This window comes from Gossypium arboreum, chromosome 5, assembly GCF_025698485.1.
Source record: "Gossypium arboreum isolate Shixiya-1 chromosome 5, ASM2569848v2, whole genome shotgun sequence".
In the NCBI taxonomy this organism is placed as follows: Eukaryota; Viridiplantae; Streptophyta; class Magnoliopsida; order Malvales; family Malvaceae; genus Gossypium; species Gossypium arboreum.
The window spans coordinates 90,511,119-90,539,012 of NC_069074.1; the positions used below are offsets into that span (position 1 = coordinate 90,511,119).

The 27,894-nt window shown below is 31.5% G+C and overlaps 1 protein-coding gene across 2 annotated transcripts; it reads right to left on the reverse strand.

Moving 5' to 3' along the window:
• Positions 1-26,298, reverse strand: LOC108451624 (probable disease resistance protein At4g27220). 2 transcript variants are annotated; one of them, XM_053027755.1, is made up of 10 exons: positions 25,759-26,298; positions 14,105-14,224; positions 11,993-13,988; positions 4,110-4,791; positions 3,269-3,469; positions 2,771-2,857; positions 1,646-2,392; positions 650-828; positions 453-546; positions 1-334 (listed from the first exon to the last, which is right to left on the reverse strand). In XM_053027755.1, exons 3-8 carry the CDS (start codon positions 13,972-13,974, stop codon positions 703-705), a joined length of 3,825 nt encoding a protein of 1,274 aa, XP_052883715.1. In that variant the 5' UTR covers positions 13,975-13,988; positions 14,105-14,224; positions 25,759-26,298; the 3' UTR covers positions 1-334; positions 453-546; positions 650-702. The 2 variants fall into 2 exon arrangements, with proteins under 2 accessions (XP_052883715.1, XP_052883716.1); XM_053027756.1 differs by lacking the exon at positions 14,105-14,224.
• Positions 26,299-27,894: the final 1,596 nt, after the last annotated feature.

Below are 27,894 nucleotides of genomic sequence, written 5' to 3' on the forward strand. Positions count from 1 at the left end.
TCGGGAACAAAATAATTTATTATTAAGTTGAAACTAACAAACTTTCAATATTTCAACAAAATCACATTTGGAAACTTCACAAAATAAAATCTATCAAACACATTTGGAAACCTCACAAAATAAAATCTATCCAGTTTTGGTTATGGTTTAACACACAAATAAATACATGATGCAATGGAATTTTCACTCGCACGCAAAAGCATACAATAAAAGCTACAACATAACTATAACTAGCTCAGTTATTAGTTTGAAGTAAGAGACGATATATTATTTTGCTTCACAACTCCATTAAAGCAAGTTTTCATACCAGTTAGAAGCACAATTATAAACGCACCTGTTTTTAACAAAAATAAAAAACATAAACACAAGTGAACCACATTAAATTTTATTATTACATAGGCAAAATTTAGAAAAGAAAAACTAAAAATTGAAATCGACAACCGTGTTTTTACCTGCATTTAGTTGATATATTGAACTTATGATACTTTGAATCTTCATTTTCCATTTTGCATTCATGTCCATTTGGATATGGATATATATGGTCCTCTAAATATATAAAAAAACATTAATTTTTTTTAAAAAAAATTGTGTTAGACATAAATTATATCATAAACTTAACCAAAAAAATCCGAACAACATAAAACTCCACCTATTGATTTTTGTAACATGGCTTTGAAAGTTGCTCTAAAATCATCCATTCTTTCATGTAATGTGTGGTAGTTGACTCTCATTGAACCCCTGACGACTCCAATAAGTATCCTCATTGAAAATTGCATTTGAAACAGTGACAGATTCTTTAATCGCATCTTCCTCAACCAATTGGGATGTCTTAAAAAACAATTGAAGAAAAATTATAACTGAAATTTTAATCTCATGTCATCAACCAAAAATAAGATATATATACATATTATAAAGTAATATTTTCTAATAATTTACAAATTATTTACTTAAAATTTATTAAATTTAAAGTATTAAGTTTATTAATATGCTACGAATTGTTTACTTAAAGTTCTAACCTTTTACTAATTTATTTTAACAAAATCTTCAATATGTAAAAGCAGATGTTCAAAATTAATTAGAGTTAACATATTAATATAATTCTTAATTTAGTAACATGTTAATATTAATTGGACTTATAAAATACATGTTACTTGATTTAACCTAATAAATATTATAAAAATACAAAAGGAGTGACTCTATAGCAGCTATATTAATTGGACAATTATGTCAGCTTTGCCATCATTGAGTAGTATTTAGACCTAGGCAACTATAAATGCCAAGCCCTAACCTCTACTCAAGTATGACATCTCTTATACATATTTATACTTTATTATCATTTTCAATCTTGTTTCCTCTATTCTAAAATGTTTGCTTATGCATTAGTGAGTGTTAGGAGCATAGGCTCCAGTGCCTCACCCCATTTTATACTTCACCAACTATAACTTAGTCCACCAACTATAACTTAGTCCACCAACTATAAAATCAACTCACCCCATTTTCTAAACTCAACAAAAATGATATCAACCCATATCAATAGTTATATGCAAAAAAGCAAACGGCTAATGTGAAAATAGTTTGGTTTGATTGATTAAAAAATAATTAATGTGCAATATTTATGTAAATTAAAGGGTTGTAGAATTTATACCTTTGTTTCACAATGCACAAATTCCTGTGAATCAATAGAGAAGCTAGTAGTCAACTTAGGACAATCTCTTACTTTCAAATCTTCCAATGCTGACAATACAAAATGATATCCTTTGGGGCAGAAGTGAATGAGACTCGGTAGTTCTTTAAGTGATAACTTTCGTAATTTATCAAATTTCATATCCTCTTCAGCTACCCCTTTCCGTTCATGTTCTAATTCGAATACTTGTTTCAATTTAGAATTCCTTTTAATTTTGAGACATTCAAGTTTTGGAAGAATAGGAACAAATCCAAAAGGAAAGAGACTTTTCAAATTTCCACAATTTGTAACAGTGATCTTTGTCAAATTTGGAAAGTTGATAGGTTGAAGGCTAGCATTTGATGATGATGAAGAAGAAATTTGATCATTGGCTAAAATGAGTTGTTCTATTTCTTCACAACCCTCGATGGAAAGATTCATCAAATGTGATAAACTACGAGCCATCATAGATGAAAATATATATCTTAACTTTTTGCAATCTCTCAGCTCTAAAGTTGTAAGGTTTTCAAGGGTTACAACTTGAGCAAAATCGTTCCATATAATCCGCACTTCAAATAAATTCCACAAGTACAATCCTTTTATCCTTGAGAATGAGTACTCACCTTGAACTTGAAATACCTTTTCATGATTCCCAACTACTATACAATCTTCACTCAATACAGGCATATCAATTTTCCATATGATTCCCACGTTACTAAGAATCAAGCTCTGCATACACACAGAAATGCCAATAAATGTCATAAAAACACATTAGAGTAAATGTTACCCATGAATGTTCATAATTTTACAAATTTCAAGTAATAGTGAATACTACTTTCTCTAATTTCAATGCTACATGTATCTTTGGTTTTCTTAAAAAGGGTAGATTTTAAAACTTAAACTCCTAAAATTTCAACCAAATTATTTAAACATGAGAGGCCATTTCTTGATTTTACATTTTTATTTAAAAAGTGAACAATGGAATTCACTTACAAACTAAGTATAAAAAGGGGAATGAATTATCTCATAAATTAAGCAACATGTCGATTTACTGGTTTACTATAGTGTCAAAATCCATATACAGAATGCAAATGATCTAAATAATACCTCCAAGAGCGGAGCTTGTACAATGAAGCATGAAAATAGTTGGCAATCATGTATCCAAAAAGTTTTCAATTTTGGCCAGCAATGGTTCTGCATGAATGAAGCAAATATTTAGATATTATACAAAATATATTTCTTTAAATAAAATTGAGGAATATCATTTATAAAACATAATTTAAATGATCATTATCATATTACATAAATATAAAATATAAATAAATATATTAAAGTGTAACATCAATAGAAAATAAATATATAATATTTCTCTATTTTAATTTTTTTATACGTGAATTATTTAAAATATGAATATTATAGTATTTGATAATAAAAATTATAAATTAATTTGATGTACTAAATTAAAAACATATAATTTTTATTTAATTGTAAGTTAAAATTTAAATTATAACTTTTTATCTGTTTTTAACAGTTGTTATATAAAAGGTTTGTGTTCAAATTTTTTCAAATTTTTGTTAACCTTAAAACTTTTAAATACAGAAGTACCTGAGGAAACACAACATCTTGCCCATTCTCATTTTGTTTCATCTTGAAGATTTGCATAAGTTGAGGACAATCACTTATATCGACAAATTCCAATGATTGAAGCCCTTGAGTCGAAGTGTTTGCACAAACATATTTTAAACTACTGCAATATTCTATCTTAAGAATTCTCAATTTGGGGCAGCAATAAAGACGAGAGTCATTCTGCATATTTCAAACACGCATATTAATAAGTTATTTATTTTAATATTATAAAGAACTGAGCATATCAATATAAAGATAAATTATTAATTGAAAGACTTGATTAGAAAATTTAACTATATATTAAACTCGAATACATATTTAACTTTAGAATTTAATAAATCACAATTATAACAAGATAAAATATATATTAACTGAAAGACTTAAGATAAAATATATATTAACTGAAAGACTTATAAATTGGTTAGACAGATTAATTATATATTAAACTTGAATACACATTCAACTTTAAAATTCAATAAATCACAATTATAAGAAGATAAAATATAAAACATTCATTTATTTTGGTATACAAATAATAAGTTGGAACAAAAGTAACATGGCTCTTGAACAACCAGACGTTAAAAGTTTAGTTTAATTGAATTTCTTCATTCATATAAATTCAATTTATTGCTTTTCTTTAAAAATTTTAAAAATATTATTGTCTAAGATATTTTCATTAATGTAAGATATTTTCATTAATGGAATTCACCTTGGTCTTTAGTTTTCTCGTATTGTTTTCATCCCTATAAAAAAATGCTATCAAAAAGTAAAAATAGTTAGCTAGATTTACGAAATGATTGGGGAGAATAGGCATCTCTACCTTAGTAATTTCTTCTTCTTGGGCAAAACCAATTACTTGCTGTAGTCCATGGCAACATTTTATGTAGAGTTCTTCTATACACAACATACTCTGAGCAACGCAAGGTGAGAAGATTGTTTTCAGTTTAGGGCAATATCCAATTGTCACAACCGTTAGTCTTGTGAAGCTTGCAATTGCACGATGGGATGGAGAAGGACCATAGCACAACCCTTTCAGAGAAACCATCCATCTTATAGTTAATTCCACCAAATTAGAGAATGCAACAGTTGACCCTTGATCTCTTGTTATATCAATTAAAAATTCCATATCGTTGCAAGAATCAAGCTTCAGAGAAGTCAACTCATTTAGTACCTTTTTACCTATGCTTGGCACAATGTTCTTCAGTCCACTAACCATCCTCAACTTCAACTTTTCCACATTGCAAAATAAATTGTTAAATGCACTCAATGAAGATGAGAAGTTTTCAATTCTCAATTTTCTATTGTTTGGCACCTTCAGAATGCTCATATAGCCATTTACAAATATAATGTACCTTTGTAGTTTAGGGAACACAAAATCTTTTTGAGAAAATTGTGTGGTAGAAAGTTCCAGTGATAGTGCAGTTAAACGAGACAATGAATTCAGCTCCAACAAGTTGATATTGTTTTTGTTTGGCACATGTAACTCTTGCAGTGAAGTCAACCTATTATATTCATAAAAATAGCATTAATTGTTAAATTATATGACACAATACATATTGGTTGGGGGCTTAAAAACAGACATCTCGTGTGAATTTTTTTTTATGTGTGTTTAAAAGAACAAAGTTTTATTTATTTTGCGGAAAGATTAAAAGATATAATTTTGAAAAAAAGTTGGATTTAAACAAGGGTATTAAATGCTACATGTTTTCCTTTTGAAAAGTATGAAAATGAAAATATATAGATGATCCTTGTGAAGTTGACAAAACAAGATTATGTGACTTGAAAATTAGAGCTACATGGAAATCTTTTTAAAAAGTTATATAACTTTTTTTTTTAAATCCTAGAGTGAATATGAGAAATTAATAAAGAGGCCTTAAAGAGTTTTTCATAATTATCGCTGAATCTTAAATTCCTAAATCATGTATTTATCTCGTGTTGAATATATAGAATATATTCCACTTAAAATTTCTTAATTGATTAAAATACTAATATGATATAACAATCTTACTATTACCATTACCATTAAACTCGAATTTCTTAATTGATTGCTTTTATTAAGTTAAATATTAACATTTTTATTTTTAAATTGATAAAATAATTTATTTTTATTAAATTTAAATTACTGGTTTTATTAAAATTAAATATTAATTATTTTTATTACCACAAAAGTAAGTCCTTAAAGTAAAATTCTTTAATTGCCTCTTTTATTAAATTAAACTTTGATTAATTGTGTATAAAATTTTGAAGTTTTTAAATAAAATTTTAATAAATACTGAACAACATGTTTTCCATTAAAACTTCTAAATTAATTGTTCAATTTTTTTAATAAAAGGAATATTAACTATTTTATTATTGGTAAAGCTAAAGTCATTTTTAAAGTGAAATTTTAATTTCTTATTAATTTTATGTTTACATTGATAAATTTTAAATTATTCATTCTCCATTGCCTTTTTATCCATAACATATATATAAACATATCTAATAGTAAATAGTAAAATTTTAACTATTGCCAACTTGGCAATACTATCTGCAAATAAATTCTCTTTCGAGGGATATGTTGAATCCTCCAATGATTTATCCTTTGTAATATTGGATGGTTTCTTCTAACTATGGTAGAATTAGAATCACCAGAGGAACCTTCTTGAATTGCATTAACAGCTTCGAGGCAATCAGATTGAATTAAAACTCTATCGAAGCTACGATCTGTAATAAACTTCAGACCATCCAATATGCCCCATAATTTAACCTCAAGAACAACGCATTTTCCTAGGTATTTGCCGAAACCAATTATCCTCCCCCATTATGGTCACTTGCTAAATGCAATCCAGGGGCCAATTTGCTTAATATCGAAATTGAGCAGGATTAGATAATATAGCATGGTTTCGGGAGGTTTTCAGATCACGGTGTTTGTGTCCAATATTTCGGCGTCCATGCATTGGAAAGGGTTATGGGCCCTTTTCAGTTATCATGGAAAAGTGGTAGATACTTTCATCTCAGAGAAAAAAAGCAAAGGGGTATGAGATTTGGATTCATGTGATACGCTAATTATTCAGATGCACGTAGGGCGATATCGGGATTGAATGGCTTTGTGATCCTTGGGAGTAGAATATGGGTGAAGGTAGCAAGTTTTAAAGGTAAGAGGACAATTTGGAGAAGGGTTATCAAGCATCGAAACTCATCATGTTATGAAGAAACTAATCAGAAAGGGTTGGAATACGTGGGAAGAGGAAAGGAAGGCAAATACCAATTGGAAGAAGTGCAAAAACTGAACTTGTTCGAAAGAAGTTTAGGTGATGGCTCGGGTTTAGAGGGTATGAAAATGGCAGAAGTAGTTCAAGGTCACCTAGAGGACGAGTAGCTATGGAGATTATAGAAATATTTGGGCGGGGAAGTGGTATCGTACTGTGAATTGAAGAGTTTAGCTGATAGAGTTGCAAGAATGGGCCTCGGCGAAATATGTGTGAAGAGAATTTAAGGGAATTATTTTCTCATAGAGATTCAGGACGAAGAACTGTTTGAAATTTTGAAACAGAGAGAGTGGTCTTATTTGAAGGAGTTTTTCATAAACATTGAACCCTGGTCAGAAAGGTTGGTGCTTACTGAGAGAATTATATGGGTTGAAATTTCTGGGGTATTTTTGGAGGTGGGCGATGTTAGATTTCTGGTAAGTGTAAGGGAGTTAGGATGGTCGGAGGATTTTAAAAATAATGTTTCGAAAAAGGTTAGCAACTAGGTGGTGGTTGATGAAAGTATGTCAAAATCGGAATCAATGTTTGGCCTGGAGCCGAAGAAGGGGCTGGATAGTACCTAAATCCTCTCGTCGGAATCAATAAAGGAAAATGTCATAAAAAATGTAAGCCTAGGAAAAGTTTGTCAGGAAATGTTGGGGGAATTAAATGAAGGCGACACTAACGCTGTTAGCGTAAGAATTACAGCTGGAGTTGATTTGGGTGTTAGCAAGCTGATCAGCGGTATGGATCGGGCATGTGAGGATGTTGCCAATATGGGTCTGGCTTTGGTTTTGGGTCAAAGTAGGGTCAAGATAGGCTAGCAGATATTGAAGAAAGATTGGGTTCATCCAGAATTGAAGGGCATCTTTTGAAAAGGGGGAATTTTTTCGGTAGTAGATCAGATTTCCCCTTATGAGAATATTAACACAGAAATTCCAAAAACAAAGGATCGGGGCATAAGTCAGGAGATTGAAGAGGAATTTTATAACACAATTAGAAGCAGGAGGAAGAAGAAACAATTTAACAAAAGAATCAGGTCCATACGCGTCATTCAGGATGGGTCATTGCCTTCCAAAAAATTCAAAGAAGAGATCAAGTAGGAGAAATGATAAGAGCAAAGGTCGTGCCATGGAGTGAAGATAAAGTAGTAAATCTTTCTTTGTTTGACTCGAACATCACAACAGGAGAAAAATTATTCTTAGGAAGGCTAAGCGATCCGAGAAGTTGGGAAGAAATTGGGGCTTAGGATGAGGGGAGATGAAAGAGACGTTATCGAGGAGATTATAAGGCTTGAAGAGCAGCAGTAAAGGAGGTCTCGTATCGTTGAATACATTTGCTTTATCAGGTGCATTTTTTATGAACTAAAGATTTGTGTGGTTGGTATTTAATTGGGTGTAATGAAAATTATATCGTAGAACGTTAGGGGTCTGGGATCAGATGGAAAAGTAGCTGCGATTAATAGATTAGTCAAACTACATAGGGTGAATGTATGTTTGTTACAAGAAACTAAGTTTGAGGAAATGTCATGGGATTTAGTTAGAAGAATTTGGGGCGATGATAATTTTGAATTTCGATTTGCTGCTGCAGTGGGACGTTCGGGAGACCTAATTACCATATGGGATAAATCGTGTTTCATGTTGAAAAAGGATTTCTGTGCTCATCATTTAATTGTGGTGGAAGGGAATTGGTGTTCTGAAGGGTGGGAGAAGGTTCTAATTAATGTTTATGCGCCAAATTTGTTAAGGGAGCAGAAAATATTTTGGGAAGAAATGTTAGAGGCTAGGAAAAATTTCACAAAATTTTGGATTGTGGGGGAAGATTTCAATGCGATTAGGAATAAAAGTGAACGAAGTAATTGTGGCAAAATGGTTGAGGAATGAGTCTTTTCGCTGGTTGGTGGAGAATGGGAATTCGATAATTTTTGGGGAGGATATTTGGTGCGGTGATAGGCTGCTGAGAGTGGAATTGCCAAGGCTGTTTCATTTAGCCTTGAATAAGAGCGGATTGGTTAAAGAATTTTCGTCGTTATACGGGTTTAAAGAGGTTAATTGGGTTGAATTTTTTCTCGTTCATTATTAGATAGGGAGATTATTATGGTCTCTCGATTAAAGAAAGCAGTTAGTTGTATGGTTTTGATTCCTAAGGAGAAGGATCGGTTAATTTGGATTCAAGACAAAAAAATGGTGTTCTCGGTGAGAAAATTAACAGAATTGCTTATTAGCGTTGATGTGGCAGATAGTAGGTTTGCATTTGATAGAATCTAAAAATTACAGGTGCCTCCTAAAGCCAAAAGTTTCTTGTGGTTGGTATCAATTGATCTTATTCCTACAAAAGAGTTTCTTAGCAGAAGAGGGGTGAAGTTTGGTCAAATGGGGAACGGTTGTCCTTGGTACGAGAGAGAACCGGAGACTTCAGTGCACCTTTTCTTCCATTGTAATTTTATTGTGGGCTTTTGGAGAATTACTTTGGAATGGTGGGAGGTGAAGTGGAGATCATTTGTTGATTTCAAGAATTTTTTCTCTTTTTGTAATAATGTCTTGTATCCAGGAGTTATTAAAAGTTTATGGTTGATCTCGATGCCTGCAGCTTGCTGGTCGATATAGTTAGCAAGAAATGAGCTGGTGTTTGAAAGAAGATGGCCTAAAATGTCCAGTTTGGTATTTCTTTCAAAAATTTGGGCTTTGATGTGAGTTAGATCGGTGCATGATGAATTGAAAGTGAATGAGAGAATTTGGTGGGTCTGTTCTATTAGAAGTTGGAGAGATGTCAAGAAATCCGGGTTGAGTGGAAGGTTTTGGTGCCCTCCGTGTTTTGGTTAGATTAAATTTAATGTGAGTGGTGTGGAGATTGAGGAGGAAGTCGAGTGTGGTGGGGTGTTAAGAAATTCGGAAGGGGTGGTAAAGGCAGTGTTTTCTGGTCCGTGTGTAGTGAGAGATTCATTTGCTGCGGAGGTGAAAGCAATTAGTTTTACTTTGGAGGTTTTTTTAGAGATGGGGTGGAAGGGTTGTTGCTCTTTAATTATCGAGGTTGGTTCCATAGAGGTGTTTTGCTGGGTCGAGAACAAATGTTCAAGACCGTGGTCGCTGTTTTCTTTCTTTAAGGAAATTGATTTCAGGTTGCCTAGTATTGGAAATGTATCCTTTTCGAGAGTGGACAAGCAAGGTAATGCGATGGCTTTTGCGCTGGCAGTTGCTAGTGATAATACTCTAGAACGTCATATTTTTATGCGCTAATTATATATTTATTTTGAGTATGATGCTACTAATTTGGGCCATTTATGGTCTTTTATCTTTTAGGGACTAAATTGGAGGCAAGAGAAATTTAAGAGAAAAAGTGCAAATTTGAAGATATAATGGGCCAACATGCAAAGAAAGAGAGAAGTGGTGCCAAAAATGCAAATATGGAAGACCCAAGGACTAAAATGCAAAAGAAGAGATTTTATAGCATAAGACTCTATTTTAATTTCAATTATATTAGGATAATTATTAAGGAATTTTATTTAGATTTAATTTTAGGATTTATTTTCATTTATCTTTATTTATCTTTATTTATTTGTATTTATCTTTTAGAATTTCATTAGGAATAGACTAGGTTTTCTAGTACTATAAATAGGGGATGGAGTGGCACATATTTGATATCTCTTTTTTCTGTAAACACTCCCTCTCCCAAAAACTCTGTCTTTTGTTCTCTCCATATTTTCTTCAATAAAAATTCCCTTTCCATTATTTTTATTTCTTTCCCCAAAAATCATGAGCCACTAAACCAATCTAGCCGAAGGTTGTCGAAATTCCCCAAAAAGGTTTATGAGGCTTAGAACTCGCGCTTAGCCTTGTCAACAAGGTATTCATCGCTTCTTCTCATTACGGGGCTGATGCTTCCATCCATGTCCCTTAATAGGTGATCTTTTCAATTTGTGCAAGGAACGGCTGCTTTGTTCGTTTTGCGAAGGTTGCACAGTCGGTTCGTTGGCTTTCTACGCCAGAGGTTGGCGAATCCAAGAGATAAAAAGGTGTGGTATTCACCATTGGGAAGTGATGATCTAGCAGAAGATAGTCCCACAAAAGCGATTATTGGCTAGAGTCAGGCTCCGCCAAATTTTAAATCTAATCCTTGGAGCTGGTGGTCGTAGGCGTCCTCTTCCACTATAACTGGTTTATCCTGCTCTAGAATGGTTGCTTAAAAGCCAAGGATTGAACCCAAGGCGGAACGAGACACCCGGAGGCTGAAATCTTGCCACATAAGAAACTTTCTCTTTACCCAACTCTATTTATTTTTATATTCCTCATTTTAATTTCTGCAATTTATTTAATATCGTAATTTTAATTCACTTTAAATTTTGTTTTTATTTTTCCAGATTCTTAATTCTATTCTTTTATTTTTCAGGAACGTAGGTTTTCTTAGCCAAGAAATTGTCCAGGATTTCAAGAAACGAGCATTCGTACAATCCGGTCCCTGAGAATTCGACCCTACTTCCCCTTTACTGTTATTTTTACTATTTTACAGGGAATAGGATATTTGTGGTGCTCTCAACGACGCATCAGCTAGTCTGAAAAAGTAGGGTATGTTTAAGGCATGATGGTGATTTAGTATGTTTCTCTTGGGTGTTTAGAGGTGCTTTTGTAGGTGTTTTTGAAGATTGTTTTGTGGTTGTTAGGGGTGCTTTGTGCAGGTTTTTATCTGTTTGGTGGCCTGTTTATCTGATGGGACTTGTTGGGTTGTGGGGGTTTTACTTGCTATGTTGTGTTGTGTCTGTGTTTTGGTTTTTGTTCTCAGGCTGGGTTGGTATTGTTTCTGCTGTATTTTTATTTTTCTTCAACTTTGTTAGCTGTTGATTTTGATTAAGCGAAATTTTTTTTTTAACTATTTTATCTTGATGTTTTATTGAAAATTTAAGTCTTTATTGTATCAAACTTCCTTAGTTAATTTTTATTGAATATTTTTATTTTTAATATCTATTTTAATATATAACTTAACTATAGTTAATAAAAAAAATTTTGTGGTGGCAACTTACAGGTCAATCCATGTGTACTTAATGTAGACATTACACTATTTATCTTATTTGTCAAGTCAACAAATAATTTAAAATTTATAAAAATATTTAATAAATAAAAATTTGAAATTAAAAAAAAAGAAATCATGTTTAAAAACTTAACATTTATAGTTAGTATTTTTGTTAAAAAATAATTCAACATTTTTAAAAGGTTATGCTCAAACTCTTTTCAAGACCAAAGTTAACTAAAAACGATAAAGACTGAATTGATAAATGATTTAAATGTTAAGAGCATTAGCCTTAATTTATTAAGTTGGTTTTAATATTTATTGCGTTTGATTATTTGAAATATTTATTGTGATATCTTCACGTGTTAAAACTAGTATTCTAAAATAAATAAAATACCAATCAAAGTAATTAATAGGAAAATAAATGATGGCAAATATGATAATAAAAAGATAATTAAATCTGATGCACTCTTACCTTGATACCAACTTGGGGGGGAAAATCATTTCTTCTTCCTCTTCCTCCACCGCTCTCTCTTCAATACGGCGGCTAGAAAGACGTAAATACTTCAGAGTAGACAATTTCACTAATCCTTCACTTATCTCATCAATCTTAGTGCCAAACAATGAAAGAATCTCAAGGCTTCTCATATTTGTTAGTGATGATGACAAGTGTTCCCACTTGCAATTAAGACAAAACAAAGTTTTAAGATTTGGTAAGGAATGGAATCCTTTCGGTGAGAAACTGATATTATGTAGATATAGAACTTGGAGGGCTTTCATTTCTTCAAAAAATGTACTGGAAACCACTGCTAAATCATTCCCCTCCTCCACCCCATAAAGAAACGAAGTCTTGAGCTTTGAAATATTCACTTTTTCAGGAAAATTTTGTATGTTACTACTACAATGAAATAAAGCGATTGCAGTATAACATTCTGAACTTTCATCCATATCAGGCCATTCTTTCAACTTATCTTTTACCATAAACCTATTTTCTCCAGTTGATGTTAGCCAACGAGCAAAATCTCGAACCACATCATGCATTCTTATCGTTTCTCCATCATCAGTTTCCAATAACAAGCCAGATTTTTTGAGTTTTTTTAGTGCTCCAACAATTTTCTTCCTTTTATCTTCAATCGAGTAAACATTAGGGAACAATCCTAATCCAATTCCGTACATAATCAACTCCTCAATAAAGACTTCAAAGTCTTCAGGAAAAAGGGAACACAATAAGAAACACATTTGGATGTCATTTCCCGTCATTTGGTTATTGCCTTTCTTCAAATAATCGTAGCTAAGCTTAAGAGGTTCGAGGACACCCCCGAAGACTTCTTCATCATACAAATGCGTTGAGTCCTTGAATCTCTGATTTGCGTCTCTCCACTCATCTAAACTCCCACCTTTTAGAGCTTTTGCCACGGTAACAATTGCAAGAGGCAATCCCTTACATTCACCAGCAACCTCTTTGGCTACCTCATTCAAGATGGAACAGTCATCTTCTAAACCAGCTTGATCTCGAAATAAAACCCATGCTTCGTCTTCGGATAAGATGCCAAGTTGAACTTCCTTCTGACAGTTCATTTTAGTGCAGACTTGTTGATGACGTGTAGTCAGAAAAATTTTACAACCCTTGTGTTTGTCACCGAATGGAATTCCGATCCTCTCCAATTTGAATTCTTCCCAGAGGTCGTCGACAATTATGAGGATGTCCTTCTCAGCTTTCAATCTCACCCACAGCTCTTCTGCTCTTGTGTCTTCGATATCTGTTCGAAATTTTAAATCAAACATCGCTGCAACTTTACGTTGAATTTTGTTGATGTCTGGATTTTGGGACATGGTAAAAATCACAACTTTATCAAAGAGCTTTTGTTCTCGAGCATGCTTCCCGACTTCTTGGGCTAAAGTTGTTTTACCAACTCCTGGCATTCCGTGCAGTCCGATCATGTTGACACCCTTAGCATTTATAGCCTCCATGATCTGGTTCAAAGCTGACTTTGAAGATTCAGAGTCCATGAAATCCGTGGATGTGATGAACTCTATTCCTTGAAGAGGACGACGATAGCCCACCTGTGCAAAGTTAGAAGTCTCTAAAAGTTTAGAGATATTGGGAATCTCCTCTGCCAGTTTCTTACTTAAGGAATATCGCCAGCCCCATTTAGGACACCATTTGAAACACTTGACGCGATCTATTTCATCTTTCAAGTTCTGGGTTTCTATCAGTTCTTTCTCAGCCCTTTTAAGCCAGTTGTCAACGTCATCATAGATGATCTTATTTTGCCTTTTAGCCTCGTCGACATCAGTGTCCACCCTCTGTTTCCTCAATTCAAGTGCGTTTCGTTGATTCGTGAAATCTTCAACAATCTTTTCATAAGAGAAAAAGTAACCGAAATAGGGTGATGCGTATTCCTTTGCCGAGTCTGCCACAATTTTGACAGCAGCAGGGGCAACATATTCGACCATTTTTGTTGATATGTCTGATGAGGTTGAGCAAAAACATTGGTTATTAGTAAGAAGATTAACATAAAGAGAAATAAAAGCAATTGTGACAAATAAAATGGGTATTTGTAGTAAAAAATCGAGTGGAAGCTACCAAATAAGAAGCTGTAAATATTGTTGTAAACCAAAGATATTATTATTGAAGGAGGTAGAAATTATCTGTCTTTCTGACCGTGATACCAGAAAGTAAATAGAGGTTGAGAGAAATAAGTAGCTGTAAAAGATGAAAAGAATTGATTTAGTGCAGGTAATAGAAAAATAATAATATTAAAACTGAGGGCATGTTTTAACCTTCAAATCACAAATAAATAAATAATTAATGTAATGCAAATATATTCACACTCAATCGTAATTACTCTTCCAATTATATTCATTCTAAATCGGAGCTATAATTTGAATGTGAAATACCATCATTTTCTTTCAAAAACAATTTCTCATAAAGAAATCCTAAAAAAAGATTACATTCTCTTAAACATATTTTATATTTATTTCTACATTTTCGGTTATAGATTGGGTGCTTTTAAGTTCCTATAGAATTAGAATTTGTGTGCTCTCTAAAATGGTTAATGAAAAAAACGAGAAGACTAATGAATGGAGAAAGGACAATCTTCATTTGCCTCTTTCCTGTTTGATCCGCATGTTATACACTTCAACTCTATCTTTCAAGTAGGATGGGTAAAATTCGATCCGATTTGAAAATTTTGATAAGAATTTAAATTTTGAAGTAACTAGTTCGAGTTATTTGAATTAATCAAATTATTCAGATAAACCCAAATAAAAAATTAATTTTTTTGTTCAACTTGAATATGAATTAAACAATTCGAGTTATCCGAAGATCAGAATTAGAAAAGGCAAAACTATGTCGTTATGATAAATGCGTACCTTTCTAAAGTTAAAAATCAAAATTAGGGGTGAGCGTTCGATTGAATTGAATCGAATCGAATGAAAAAATTTCGAGTTAATCGAGTTTACGAATCATATTTTATAATCCTAATTTGATTTGAAATTTTCTCGAATCGAGTTGAGTGAGATGAAATTCGAATCGAATTGAATATACTTGTTCAAGTTAAATTTTAAAAAATAATTTTGGATCATTGTAATAAAATTTGTCCATCGTAATCAATTTTTTTATTACCTTTCATCACCTCATAATTTATTTATTAATCTTTTATATATGAGTTAGCTTCTTTCTTGGCTTAGTTGTTTAAACTATCTTCATATTCTTGTCACTATGTATTTTGAAATTAAAAATATATTAAATGTAAAATGTGATTTTTTAATAAAAGTTATTTTAAAAATAAAATGTAAAATTGATACCAATATAAAATTTTAACACGAATAATTTATGGCATCATTAATAATTCAATTTTAATATAAATATTCAATATGACTAAACAATTCAATAATATAAATAATAAAAAATATGAAATTTAATTTAATAATATAAATAGTAGGTATAAATAAAATTATTACTACTTATGTTTAGGGATTTTTTGGATAATTTTGATTTTTATTTGGGAGTAAAGAGTGAGAAGTAAAAGTTTAGGGAAAAATAAAAGTTTTGGAGAATAAAAGTTTGAGTGAAAGTAAATAGGGGGAGTAAAATTTTGGAGGAAAATATTAAAAATAAATAGGGGATGGGTTTGGGGTAGATGGGGTGAGATGGGAAGGAAGTAAAAGTTTTGGGGGAAAGTGGAGGCGTAAAAATTAGGGGGAAAATAAAAAGTTTAAGGGATTTTGGGAGTAAAATTTTGAGGAAAAGTAAATGGGAGAGTAAAATTTTGGTGGGAAATGGATTTTGGGTAGATTGGGAGGTTGTGATAAGAGGGGAGTAAAAGTTTTGAGGGAAAAGTGAGGAGTAAAAGTTTTGAGGGAAAAATAAAAAAAGTTTAGGAGTTTGGGGTAAAAATGTAAAATATTATAGTTTGATATTCAAATTATTCGAGTTATTCGAATTCGAAACTCAACTAGGTTTGAACTCGAAATTCAAAAAAAAATTTGAGTTGACTCGAATAACTCAATTCGTTTAACTCAAAATTCAATTTTTTTTTGATTTTTTCGAGTCGAATCGAATTTTGCTCGCCCCTAATCAAAACCATTAAGTTAAAAGGCAAAATTACATTATTTTGATAAATGTTTACTCATTAAGTTGAGAGGAAAAATCATTATATTGTTTATCTAGTTAAATAATATTATATTTCATCTACTAGTTAAATAATCGCTCCATGTAAATACAACATCGAATATAAATAATAGGATTTGATAAGCCATAAAAGTAACATATTTTTAATCCCATTCTTGATGCGTTTTTGGATGATTTATGATGTAAATTAGTGAATTTGATACTCCTAATCCTTTAAATTCATGTTTCTATACTTATGTGAGTATAGGGGAGTGAAAGGAGCGAAAAACGAGCAAAATCAGACAAAAAGAGCTGTTTTTAGGATGCACACGGCTTGGACATTTCCACACAGGCTGGGCATGTGCCCGTGTTAGCCACACGGGCTGGCTACACGCCCATGTGCGAGCCTGTGTTAATTTTGCACCCTGCTTCCCTTTTACGAGGAAAAACCCAATTTTTAGGGTTCCTGAACATTCTAAAGTTTATAAATACCAATTAGAAGAAGACATAAGAGGGGACTCAGATAAGATTAAAGAAACGACTCGAAGAACACCATCGGAGCCAACCCAGAAGCAGATCTCCTTCAAGATTGAAGATCTCCTTTTAACTTCTTTCGAAGTTTTATTGAATTTCTTTATATCTTGTGATTTTTCTGACTTTGAGATGTATTCATTCATGATTATGAACTAATTCCCCAGATACCTAGGGGAGGTGAAACCTATGATGAATCCTATTATTTAATTTCTATTTTACGCGATAAATACGTGATTCTTGTTCTTAATTATGCATGCTTATTTCATGTTTTAATATTTTCGGGATATTAATTCATGTTTAATGTGCTTATTTCAGTAAAGCAAAAGTCTCTATTTAAGAGTAGATCTAGCATAATTGAGTGGAGTTGCATGCAACCCAAGAAATATGAAGACATAAATCTACCAGATTAGAGTCAGATCTAATAGGAGAATCCATAGATCGAGTTAATGCAACAATAGAGGTTTTAATTAGAAAGAGATTTCAATTAATCAACCTAGAGTCAGTTGCTCTTACTCTCGAAAGAGATATTAACATAATTTAGGGATTTCTACGGATCAAGACACAAGTGAATAAATCGTTTAATTCAAATTCAGAATAATAGGTGAAGTCTAGGTGGATTCTTTCCTGGGTATTTTCTTTCTCTTTGGTTATCTTTGATTATTTTCCTATTTCATTTTCTGCTACGTTCTTAGTTAAATTAGATTAGTAAATTTAGATTAAAAATAATCACTCTAATTTATCGGCTAAATAATAAAAAAATGATAATTACTGGTACGTTTAGTCCTCGTGGATGCAATATTCCCTACTCACCATAGCTATACTATTATTCGATAGGTACGCTAGTCTTTGTCGTAATTATAGTTAATTTAGTGACCGTCAAGTTTTTGGCGCCGTTGCCGGGGACTAAAATATTAGGAACACTTTATGTTTATTAATTTATCCATTTATTTTTATTTTATTTATTTTTGTTTATAGTCTAATTTTTATATTCTAATTTTTCTTTTGTTTGCTTTTGACAGGTTCCTTTATTGAGGAGATGACACTGAATTATTATCAATGGCAGGTCATGAGGATGAAGCCGAAGAGAGCAACTGGTGTTTTCAACTTAGATGTAGTCACCTTGTTATCGAATCAAGTAGAACAATTAATTAAGAAAATTGAAGATTTTTATGTTCCTACGTTGGTACATCTGGTGATGCAATACTATACAATTGGAGATGGAATGACTAATCTAGAATGTTTACGCTTCGTTCCTAGCATAGAGAACGAACAAATCAATTATATGGGTAATAATTCTAGGCCTCAAAATAACCCTTATAGTAATTACTATAATGCAAGTTGGAGGAACCATCCCAATTTCTCTTGGGGTGGTTAAGGAAATCAAATAGCACAACCCCCTCCAGGCTTCCAACAACAACTTTACCAGCAAGAGAAGAAGCTGAACCTTGAGGAGATGTTGACGAAGTTTATCTCAGTGTTAGAAACCCACTTTCAAAACACTGAAGTAGCACTTAAAAATCAGCAAGCGTCAATTCAAGAGCTCAAGAACCAAATAGGTCAGCTTGCTAAGCTAATCTCAGAAAGACTACAAGGTATCTTGCCTAGCAATACTGAAACTATCCCAAGGGAGTAGCTTCATGCAATTACTATTCAAGATGAAGGAGGGTTAAATGAAGGAGGCAAGAAAGTGCGGTAAGTAACGGTAAGGTTGAGGTAAGCCAAGATGAACAAAGATCTGTCAGTAAGGAATATAAACCTCGAGTGTCATATCCTAATGCGACGAAAAGAGGCCACATGAACGAATAATTTGGTAAATTTCTTAAACTTCTGAAAAATTACATATTAACTTACCATTTGTTGAAGCTCTTTCAGAGATGCCGAATTCCGTTAAATTTTTAAAGAAGCTTTTGGCAAACAAAAGGAAGTTAGATGATTCATCTTCTGTGGAGCTAAATGTAGTTTGCTCAGCCATATTGCAAAATAAACTACTCAACAAATTGAAAGGTCCTAGGAGTTTTACTATTCCTTGTTTAATTGGTAATTTGAATTTTAATAATACTTTGGCTGATTTAAGAGTGAGTATTAATGTCATGCCCTATAAAATGTTTAAACAATTAGGTCTTGGGAAACCCAAACAAACTAGGATGAGTATTCAATTAGTAGATAGATCAATTATATTTCCTAGGGGTATTATTGAAGATGTTATGGTAAAATTTGATAAATTCATATTCCCAGTTCATTTTGTTGTTTTAGATATGGATAAAGATAGTGAAGTACCCTTAATTTTAGGACAACCCTTTTTAGCAACTATTAGAACTATTATTGATGTTGGCATAGGTGAATTAGTATTTCGTGTAGGTGACGAAAAGATTACTCTCCAAGCCCGTGATTATGTTAAAACATCTAGTGATCGAGATAATTTTACAAGTTCTATTAATACAAGTAACCATGTGACTTAACCTTCTCTACAAATAACACCTCGGAACGTAATGGAGCCACGTTTCAGTCCATGTAATAGAAACAAAATGACTCTTGGTGAACAAATGTTGCAAATCGATGAACTAGATGAATGGCGAACACATGTTAAGGAGAAACCGAAAAAGCACGATAAAGAGTTAAGGAGACGCCATGATAAACATGTGGATGGAACGAATCAATTTAAGGTTGGAGACAAGGTACTGCTAGATAAAACGGATCCTCGAATTACCACTTCAGAGCTTGATGCAAACGGATCAAATCTCTTTACGGTACTGAATGTCTTTCCATACGGTACAATCGAGATAACTCATTCTAAATTTGGCACATTTAAGGTAAATAGTACTCTACTTAAACCTTATTTTGATAATAGAATTGATAATGAGAAAGAGGAGCTTCGGCTCCGCGAACCACCTTGACCATGCGAATATAAGGTAAGTTGAGCTTAGACTCTAAATAAGCGCTTCTCGGGAGACAACTTGAATGTTTAACTTTTGCTAATGCTTTTAATTCCATTGTATGCTAATTTAAAATCTTTTTAAAAAAGGTGTGTTTTTTCACCCACAGGGCCTGGACACGTTGGCTGTGGAACACACGGCCTGGACACATGGGCGTGTCACAGGCAGTGTGTGAAATAGGGTAATTGACAGTGAGTTACATGGCCTGGCGACATGGCCATGTGACCCACACGGCCTGGCCACATAGGCATGTAGGATCTCACATGGGCGTGGGAGAAGCGAAGGAAAACACATACAGCCTAGACACACGGGCGTGTGGGATCTCACATGGGCATGGGAGAAGCGAAAGAAAACACACATGGCCTGGTGGACTCATGGGCGTGTCCATGGCCGTGTGAAAACTAGGTTAATTTTTAATTACACATGGGCAGAAAATACTCCAAATGGTTGTGTTACACGACCATGTGGCCCAAACCCTAGAATTCCTTTCTCAATTTGTCTTTTTCTTATTCCCCAACCAAGCCACCCCTTTTATTTTATTTTATTTTATCTATTATTATTTGTTAAATTATTTATTTTTATTTTACTACTTATTTATTTTATTTATTATTCTTATACTTAGATTTTAAATTTATTTTAATTTTTCAGCTATTTCTTTTATTTTAGTATTTATTATTATTATTACAATTACCTTTAAGTTTATTGATGTCATTGAGTTTATTATTATTATTATTATTATTATTATTATTATTATTTCGTTTTATTTTATTTTTTATCTTTCTTTTTAATTTTGTTTTAGTTGCTTTAGTTTTTCTTATTATTTTCTTAAACTTATTTTAATTATTATCTTTTGAAATATATTTTTATGGTTGTTTCTAATTGAGTCATAGCCCTTAATCTTTTTATTATTTGTGTTCATTTTCTTATTAGTTTACTCGGAATCATGCATTACATTTAGATTTGACTACAATTCCGCTTTTCACTATTCTCGAATTTCATCCAATATTTAGGACACTTATGATAATTTGTTTATACTGTGATTATATATATTTGTACATTGAGGATAATGTATATAATTTATTTATATAATTATTAGAAAATCCCTGAATTATGTCTTATGTTTAAGTAATTTTCTCATACTTCTATTAGAATGAATTTTAATCGATTTGTAATTTTTATTAATGTGTTTTGGATTCAATTCATAAATATTTGTGCATTGGTTGTTTTAAACTTTAAGATATGAGAGAATCAAGCATAATAAGTTTATTTTCAGAAATAAAAATTTTAGGTTGTTTCCCTGAATTGAGGTATTATCTTGAAGTTTTAAATTTACAAGTTTGACATAAAAAACTATAATTTTTTTGTGAAATTTTGAGCTTTTAGAGCATACATTTTTCTTGCTCATTTCATTATTGGTTATGAGTGTGTCAATGTGATTTGTTATTCTAAAACTTGCTTCGATTATGCATGTTGAGACCACACCTTTGATTTGATATACTGAGATGACAAAGGCACTTAGGTTTTAACCCACTTATCCCATAAAAAGCCTGCCTTTTTAATTAACCCTTAGTGAACCCCGTTGAGCCTAACACACCGTTTCTTAATTTACCCATTAATTTTGACCCATAACTCTTATTTTTTTGTTCGTTGAGAATTTTTCCTGTTTTATTGATTCCCTTTGTGTTGAGATTTGATATGATTAGTTGTCTAACTGTGCTCTTTTGTTTGATTTGCTGAATTATTTCTTATTGTTAAAAAATTGAAAAAAATAAATTGATTATTATTTAGTTCTATGATTGAGCTTGAATAGTTAAATTAATATTTTGATAAGAAGCTCGTTTTCCTATTCTTGAATAGTTTTTAATTTATTCACTTGCTTTTAATTCAACATTTGTTTATTTTTCTAGCTTGGTAATTTATCAATTCAATCTCGATTTTAATCAATTTTTTCAGCCTTACTCCACACCCTTAACCTAATCCCCATTACAACCTCTTAAAAACCTTTTGATTTCTATACAATATCATTTTATAGTGGTGGAGATTTGATTTTCATGCAAGCCTATGGTAATGACTTTTCTTGTTTGACTATTGAGTGCTTATTCTTAAACCTTAAACACTTTGAATGATTTAAGTGAACCTTTAGTGAGGATGTCGATTGTTGTCGATTTTGAATTAAAGGTAATTACTTAGATAAGGGGAAATACCTATGTTTTCATGCTTTAAAAATGTTTGACTTGGATTGTTTGAATCTGTAGTGCTCTTTTAGTTGAATTATCAATGTATGATTTGTGAATTATTTCGAAACATTATTTTGATAAACATGTGGATGGAACGAACCAATTTAAGGTTGGAGACAAGGTACTACTTGATAAAACGGATCCTTGAATTACCACTTCGGAGCTTGATGCAAACGGATCAAATCTCTTTACGGTACTGAATGTCTTTCTATACGGTACAGTCGAGGTAACTCATTCTAAATTTGGCACATTTAAGGTAAATAGTACTCTACTTAAACCTTATTTTGATAATAGAATTGATAATGAGAAAGAGGAGTTTTGGCTTCGCGAACCACCATGACCATGCGAATATAAGGTAAGTCGAGTTTAGACTCTAAATAAGTGCTTCCTTGGAGACAACCCGAATGTTTAACTTTTGCTAATGCTTTTAATTCCATTGCATGCTAATTTAAAATATTTTTAAAAAAAGGTGTGTTTTTTTACCCACAGGGCCTGGACACATTGGCTGTGGAACACACGGCCTAGACACATGGGTGTGTCACAAGCAGTGTGTGAAATGGGGTAATCGATAGTGAGTTACATGGCTTGGCGACATGGCCATGTGACCCACACGGCCTGGCCACACGGGCATGTGGGATCTCACATGGGTGTGGGAGAAGCGAAGGAAAACACATACAGCCTAGACACACGGGCGTGTGGGATCTCACATGGGCATGGGAAAAGTGAAAGAAAACACACATGGCCTGGAGGACACACGGGCGTGTCCATGGCCGTGGAAAACTGGGTTAATTTTTAATTGCACATGGGCTGAAAATACTCCACACGGTTGTGTCACACGACCATGTGGCCCAAACCCTAGAATTCCTCTCTCAATTTGTCTTTTTCTTCTTCCCCACCCGTGTGGGATCTCACATGGGCATGGGAAAAGTGAAAGAAAACACACATGGCCTGGAGGACACACGGGCGTGTCCATGGCCGTGGAAAACTGGGTTAATTTTTAATTGCACATGGGCTGAAAATACTCCACACGGTTGTGTCACACGACCATGTGGCCCAAACCCTAGAATTCCTCTCTCAATTTGTCTTTTTCTTCTTCCCCAACCAAGCCACCCTTTTTATTTTATTTTATTTTATTTATTATTATTTGTTAAATTATTTAGTTTTATTTTACTAATTAATTATTTTATTTATTATTCTTATACTTAGATTTTAAATTTATTTTAATTTTTCAGCTATATCTATTATTTTAGTATTTTTTACTATTATTATTACAATTACCTTTAAGTTTATTGATATCATTGAGTTTATTATTATTATTATTATTATTATTTCGTTTTATTTTATTTTTATCTTTCTTTTTAATTTTGTTTTAGTTGCTTTAGTTTTCTTTTATTATTTTCTTAAACTTATTTTAATTATTATCTTTTGAAATATATTTTTATGGTTGTTTCTATTTGAGTTATAGCCTTTTAGTTTTTTTTATTATTTGTGTTCATTTTCTTATTAGTTTACTCGAATCATGCATTACATTTAGATTTGACTACAATTATGCTTTTCACTATTCTGGGGATTCCATCCAATATTTAGGGCAGCTTATGATAACCTGTTTATACTGTGATTATATATGTTTGTACATTGAGGGCAATGTACATCTTAGGTGTGGGGAGGTTATTTATATAATTATTAGAAAATCCTTAAATTATATCTTATGTTTAAGTAATTTTCTCATACTTCTATTAGAATGAATTTTAACCGATTTGTAATTTTTATTAATGTGTTTTGGATTCAATTCATAGATATTTGTGCATTGGGTGTTTTAAACTTTAAGATATGAGAGAATCGAGCATAACAAGGTTATTTTCAGAAATAAAAATTTTAGGCTGTTTCCCTGAATTGAGGTATTATCTTGAAGTTTTAAATTTACAAGTTTGACATCAAAAACCATAATTTTTTTGTGAGATTTTAAGCTTTTAGAGCATAGATTTTTCTTGCTCATTTCATTATTGGTTATGAGTCTGTCAATTTGATTTGTTATTCTAGAACTTGCTTTGATTATGCATGTTGAGACCACACCTTTGATTTGATATACTGAGATGACAAAGGCACTTAGGCTTTTTATGGGATAAGTGAGTTAAAATTGAGAAAGATATAAAAGTGTGAATTATTTCGAAACATTATTTATGAGAATTATAAGTTGAGAAAGATTAATTTTAATTGTAAGTTGAGGATTTTACTTGAGGACAAGGAAACGCTTAAGTGTAGGGGTATTTGGTAAGCCATAAAAGTTACATATTTTTAATCTCATTCTTGATGCGTTTTTGGATTATTTATTATGTAAATTAGTGAATTTGATGTTCCTAATCCTTTAAATTCATGCCTCTATACCTAAGTGAGCATAGGTGAGTGAAAGGAGTGAAAAACAAGCCAAAATCAGACAAAAGGAGCTATTTTTAGGATCCACACGACCTGAGCACACGCCCGTGTGGGTTACACAGGCTGACCACATGTCCATGCGCCAGCCCATGTTGATTTCGCACTTTGCTTCTCTTTTACGCAAAAAAAACCTAATTTTTAGGCTTTCTAAGCATTCTAAAGTTTATAAATACCAATTAGAAGAAGACATAAGAGCGACTCAGAGAATATTAAAGAAAAGACTTGAAGAACACCATCGGAGCTAACCCAGAAGCGGATCTCCTTCAAGATTGAAGATCTTCTTTTAACTTCTTTTGAAGTTTTATTGAATTTTTTTATGTGTTGTGATTTTTCTGACTTTGAGATGTTTTCATTCATGAGTTTGAACTAATCCTTGAGATACCTAGGGCAGATGAAACCTATAATGAATCCTATTATTTAATTTCTATTTTACGCGATAAATACTTGATTCTTGTTCTCAATTATGTATGCTTATTTCATGTTTTAATATTTTCGGAATATTAATTCATGTTTAATATGTTTATTTCAGTAGAGCAAGCGTCCTAGTTTAAGAGTAGATCTAGCATAATTGAGTGGAGTTGCATGCAATCCTAGAAATAAGACGACATAAATATACCGGATTAGAGTCAAATCTAATAGGGAAATCCATAGATCGAGTTAATAGGACAATAGGGGTTTTAATTAGAAAGAGATTTCAATTAATGAACCTAGAGTCAATTGTTCTTACTCTCAAAAGAGATATTAACATAATTTATGGATATCTACGGATCAAGACACAAGTGAATAAATCATTTAATTCAGATTCAGAATAATAGGTGAAGTCTAGGTGTGGATTCTTTCATTGATATTGTCTTTCTCTTTAGATATCTTCGATTATTTCCTATTTCATTTTCAGTTGAGTTCTTAGTTAAATTAGATTAGTAAATTTAGATTAAAAACAATCACTCTAATTTATCGGCTAAATAATAGAAAAATGGTAATTACTAGTACTTTTAGTCCTCGTGGATACGATATTCCCTACTCACCATAGCTATTTTATTGTTCGATAGGTGCGCTAGTCTTTGTCGTAATTATAGTTAGTTTAGTGACCATTAGGATTCATGAACTCGACTTATCTTGACTCGAAATTTTTTACTCGGTTTGATTTGATTAAAAAAAATTTCAAATTGAGTTCGGTTGCTAAAATAAGATTCATTATCTCGACTAAGTCAAAATTTTTTTACTCGATTCGACTCAATTTAATCAAATACACACCCCTAGTTCCAAGGTTGTTGTTCTTGTTTGTTCAATCTTTAAAATGAATCTATAAACTCTTTAATTAAGACGGAACTTGTATGAAACCTTTTTTATGAAAAATAAAATCACAAGTTATTTAAAATGACTCCAACCCAACTAATAGAAATTTAAGGAGGCCAATAAATAAAACGGAGATCCACTCAACAAAAATACGAAAATATATAGCAATGAGGAGCAGTTCCTCAAAACTTACCTTCACTCAACTATCCTCTGCGCTGTTTCTTTTGCCAAGTGGAAATCAAGGTATGAAGAAAGTTTTCAGAAATAAAAGAAAGTTTGCAGGGTTTTTTTTTTTTCTTTTTTTCCCCTGAATTGGGACAATACAAGAAAATGTGAAAACTGAAAAACAAATAGTGGAAATTATCACAGACACAGTTTTTTTTTTTCTTTTTGGTGATGATCACAGACAGATTTCAGAATATGGAAGCAAAAAAGGAAATGACCACACACACAGATTTGAGAATATGGAAGCAAAAAAGGAAATGATCAGAAACACAGATTTGAGAATTTGAAAGCAAAAAACAAACAGTGGAAATGATCAGAAACACAGGTTTGAGAATTTGAAAGCAAAAAGCAAAGAGTGGAAATGATGAGAAACACAGGTTTGAGAACTTGGAAGCAAAAAACACTTTGGATGAGGAAGAAGAATGGGAAGTCGTTGGTTTAACTTTCAAATGTTTTTCTTCGTCATTTGTTATTCACAAATAAAGACCCTACTTTTTTTATTTAAATTCATAAACAAATTATTGTTCATCATTCTTTTCTTTATTATAATAAAATAATCATTATTTTTAATACCACTAAAGTCAAGGTCTTTGTTAATGTAAAATTTCATTTTTTATATTTTTATATTTTAGCAAAAATATTAATTATTTTTATTTATTTTAATTGCCGTTAACATTGAAGATTTTATTGAAGTAAAATATATAAAGCTGCTTTTTGTTATTGAATATTATAATATTTTATATATACTTTAATGTATAGTTAAATCATTATTAATAAAAATTTGATAATATATTATATAAATGTCTATTATTTTATTTTATTTATTTTATTACGACCAATCGTGAAATTTTGATTAACTTAAAATTTTAAATTGATTATTTTACTAAATTAACAATAGATTAATTTATATATTTATTTTAATTTTGATTAACTAATGATTTTTGTTAATATAATCATTTTTATTTTAATGTATTAGAAAAATATAATATCAATAATTTACTATCTTTAAATGAAGGATACAACAAATTGAAATTTTCTCCTCAAATAAGAAAAATATCATTCTTTTAAATATTTTAATAAAACATTATAAATTACCAATAATCTTTTAGCTTAGTGGCAAAGATTATTAGGTAGTAAGCACGAGAGCTTGGGTTCAATCCCAAAGAACCCTAACCCTTACCCTCAAATATGTTGAGAAATGTGTTCATATTGTGGTAAACATATAATTATTTTTTATGTATTTGAATGATGAATAAATAAATAAAGTTAATTTCACATTTCACTATTATACCTTTGTGTTTTTGTTTTTCATGTTTTGCATAAATAGGAAAATTGTGATAAGCAAATGTTAGCTCAATGATCTTTTAACTTGAAACTGATGATAAATGGCACTGTAAGTTTAATGGTTTGCTTTAGAATTTATAGGAATTCTAATTTTTCTTGAAATAGGCACTATAGGTTCACTATTAATATTTAATTTAATTTTACTTTTTTAAATTAAGTTCTAATTTAATTAAAACACACTATTTTTAAATTAGACTCTTAATTAAATTTAGTTTTAGATTAATATAATAATACCTAATTTTTAAAACTCCTAAATTTTAGAGTGTTACAGATTTGCCCATAAAAAATAAATAAATAGATCTCTCGGACAAAAATTTAAGAGAAATTAAAATAATTTATAAAAATCCAAAGAGGAATAACCATGGTTAAGCGATGTGATTAGAGCAGAACAAATATTGAGTTCACAGCATTAAATTGAATTTGGGTTTAGTTTTCTTTACGGTCCTCAAATAATCGAAGAAAAGAATAGTGAGTTCACTAATTTTTAGGCATTGTCGATGAATTCTTCACGCTGTCACCTTTTTATTATTTTTATTATTGATAATTAAGTATGAAAAGCCTTCACCACTTTTGCTAGTGGGATAGGTATTGTTGATGAATTCTTCACGTTGTTATTTTTTTATTATTTTTATGAATAATTAATTATCAAGTCTTCATCACTTTTGCTAGTGGGATAGGTATTGTTGATGAATTCTTCACGTTGTTATTTTTTTATGATGAATAATTAATTATCAAGTCTTCACCACTTTTGATAGTGGGA

Coding starts and splice junctions, on each gene's coding strand:
- LOC108451624 (XM_053027756.1), bottom strand. CDS start 13,974: ATGGTCGAATATGTTGCCCCTGCTGCTGTCAAAATTGTGGCAGACTCG. Junction 4,792..11,992: donor CCCCCCAAGTTGGTATCAAG/GTAAGAGTGCAT, acceptor TGAATATAATAG/GTTGACTTCACTGCAAGAGT. Junction 3,470..4,109: donor AAGAAGAAGAAATTACTAAG/GTAGAGATGCCT, acceptor TGAAATATGCAG/AATGACTCTCGTCTTTATTG.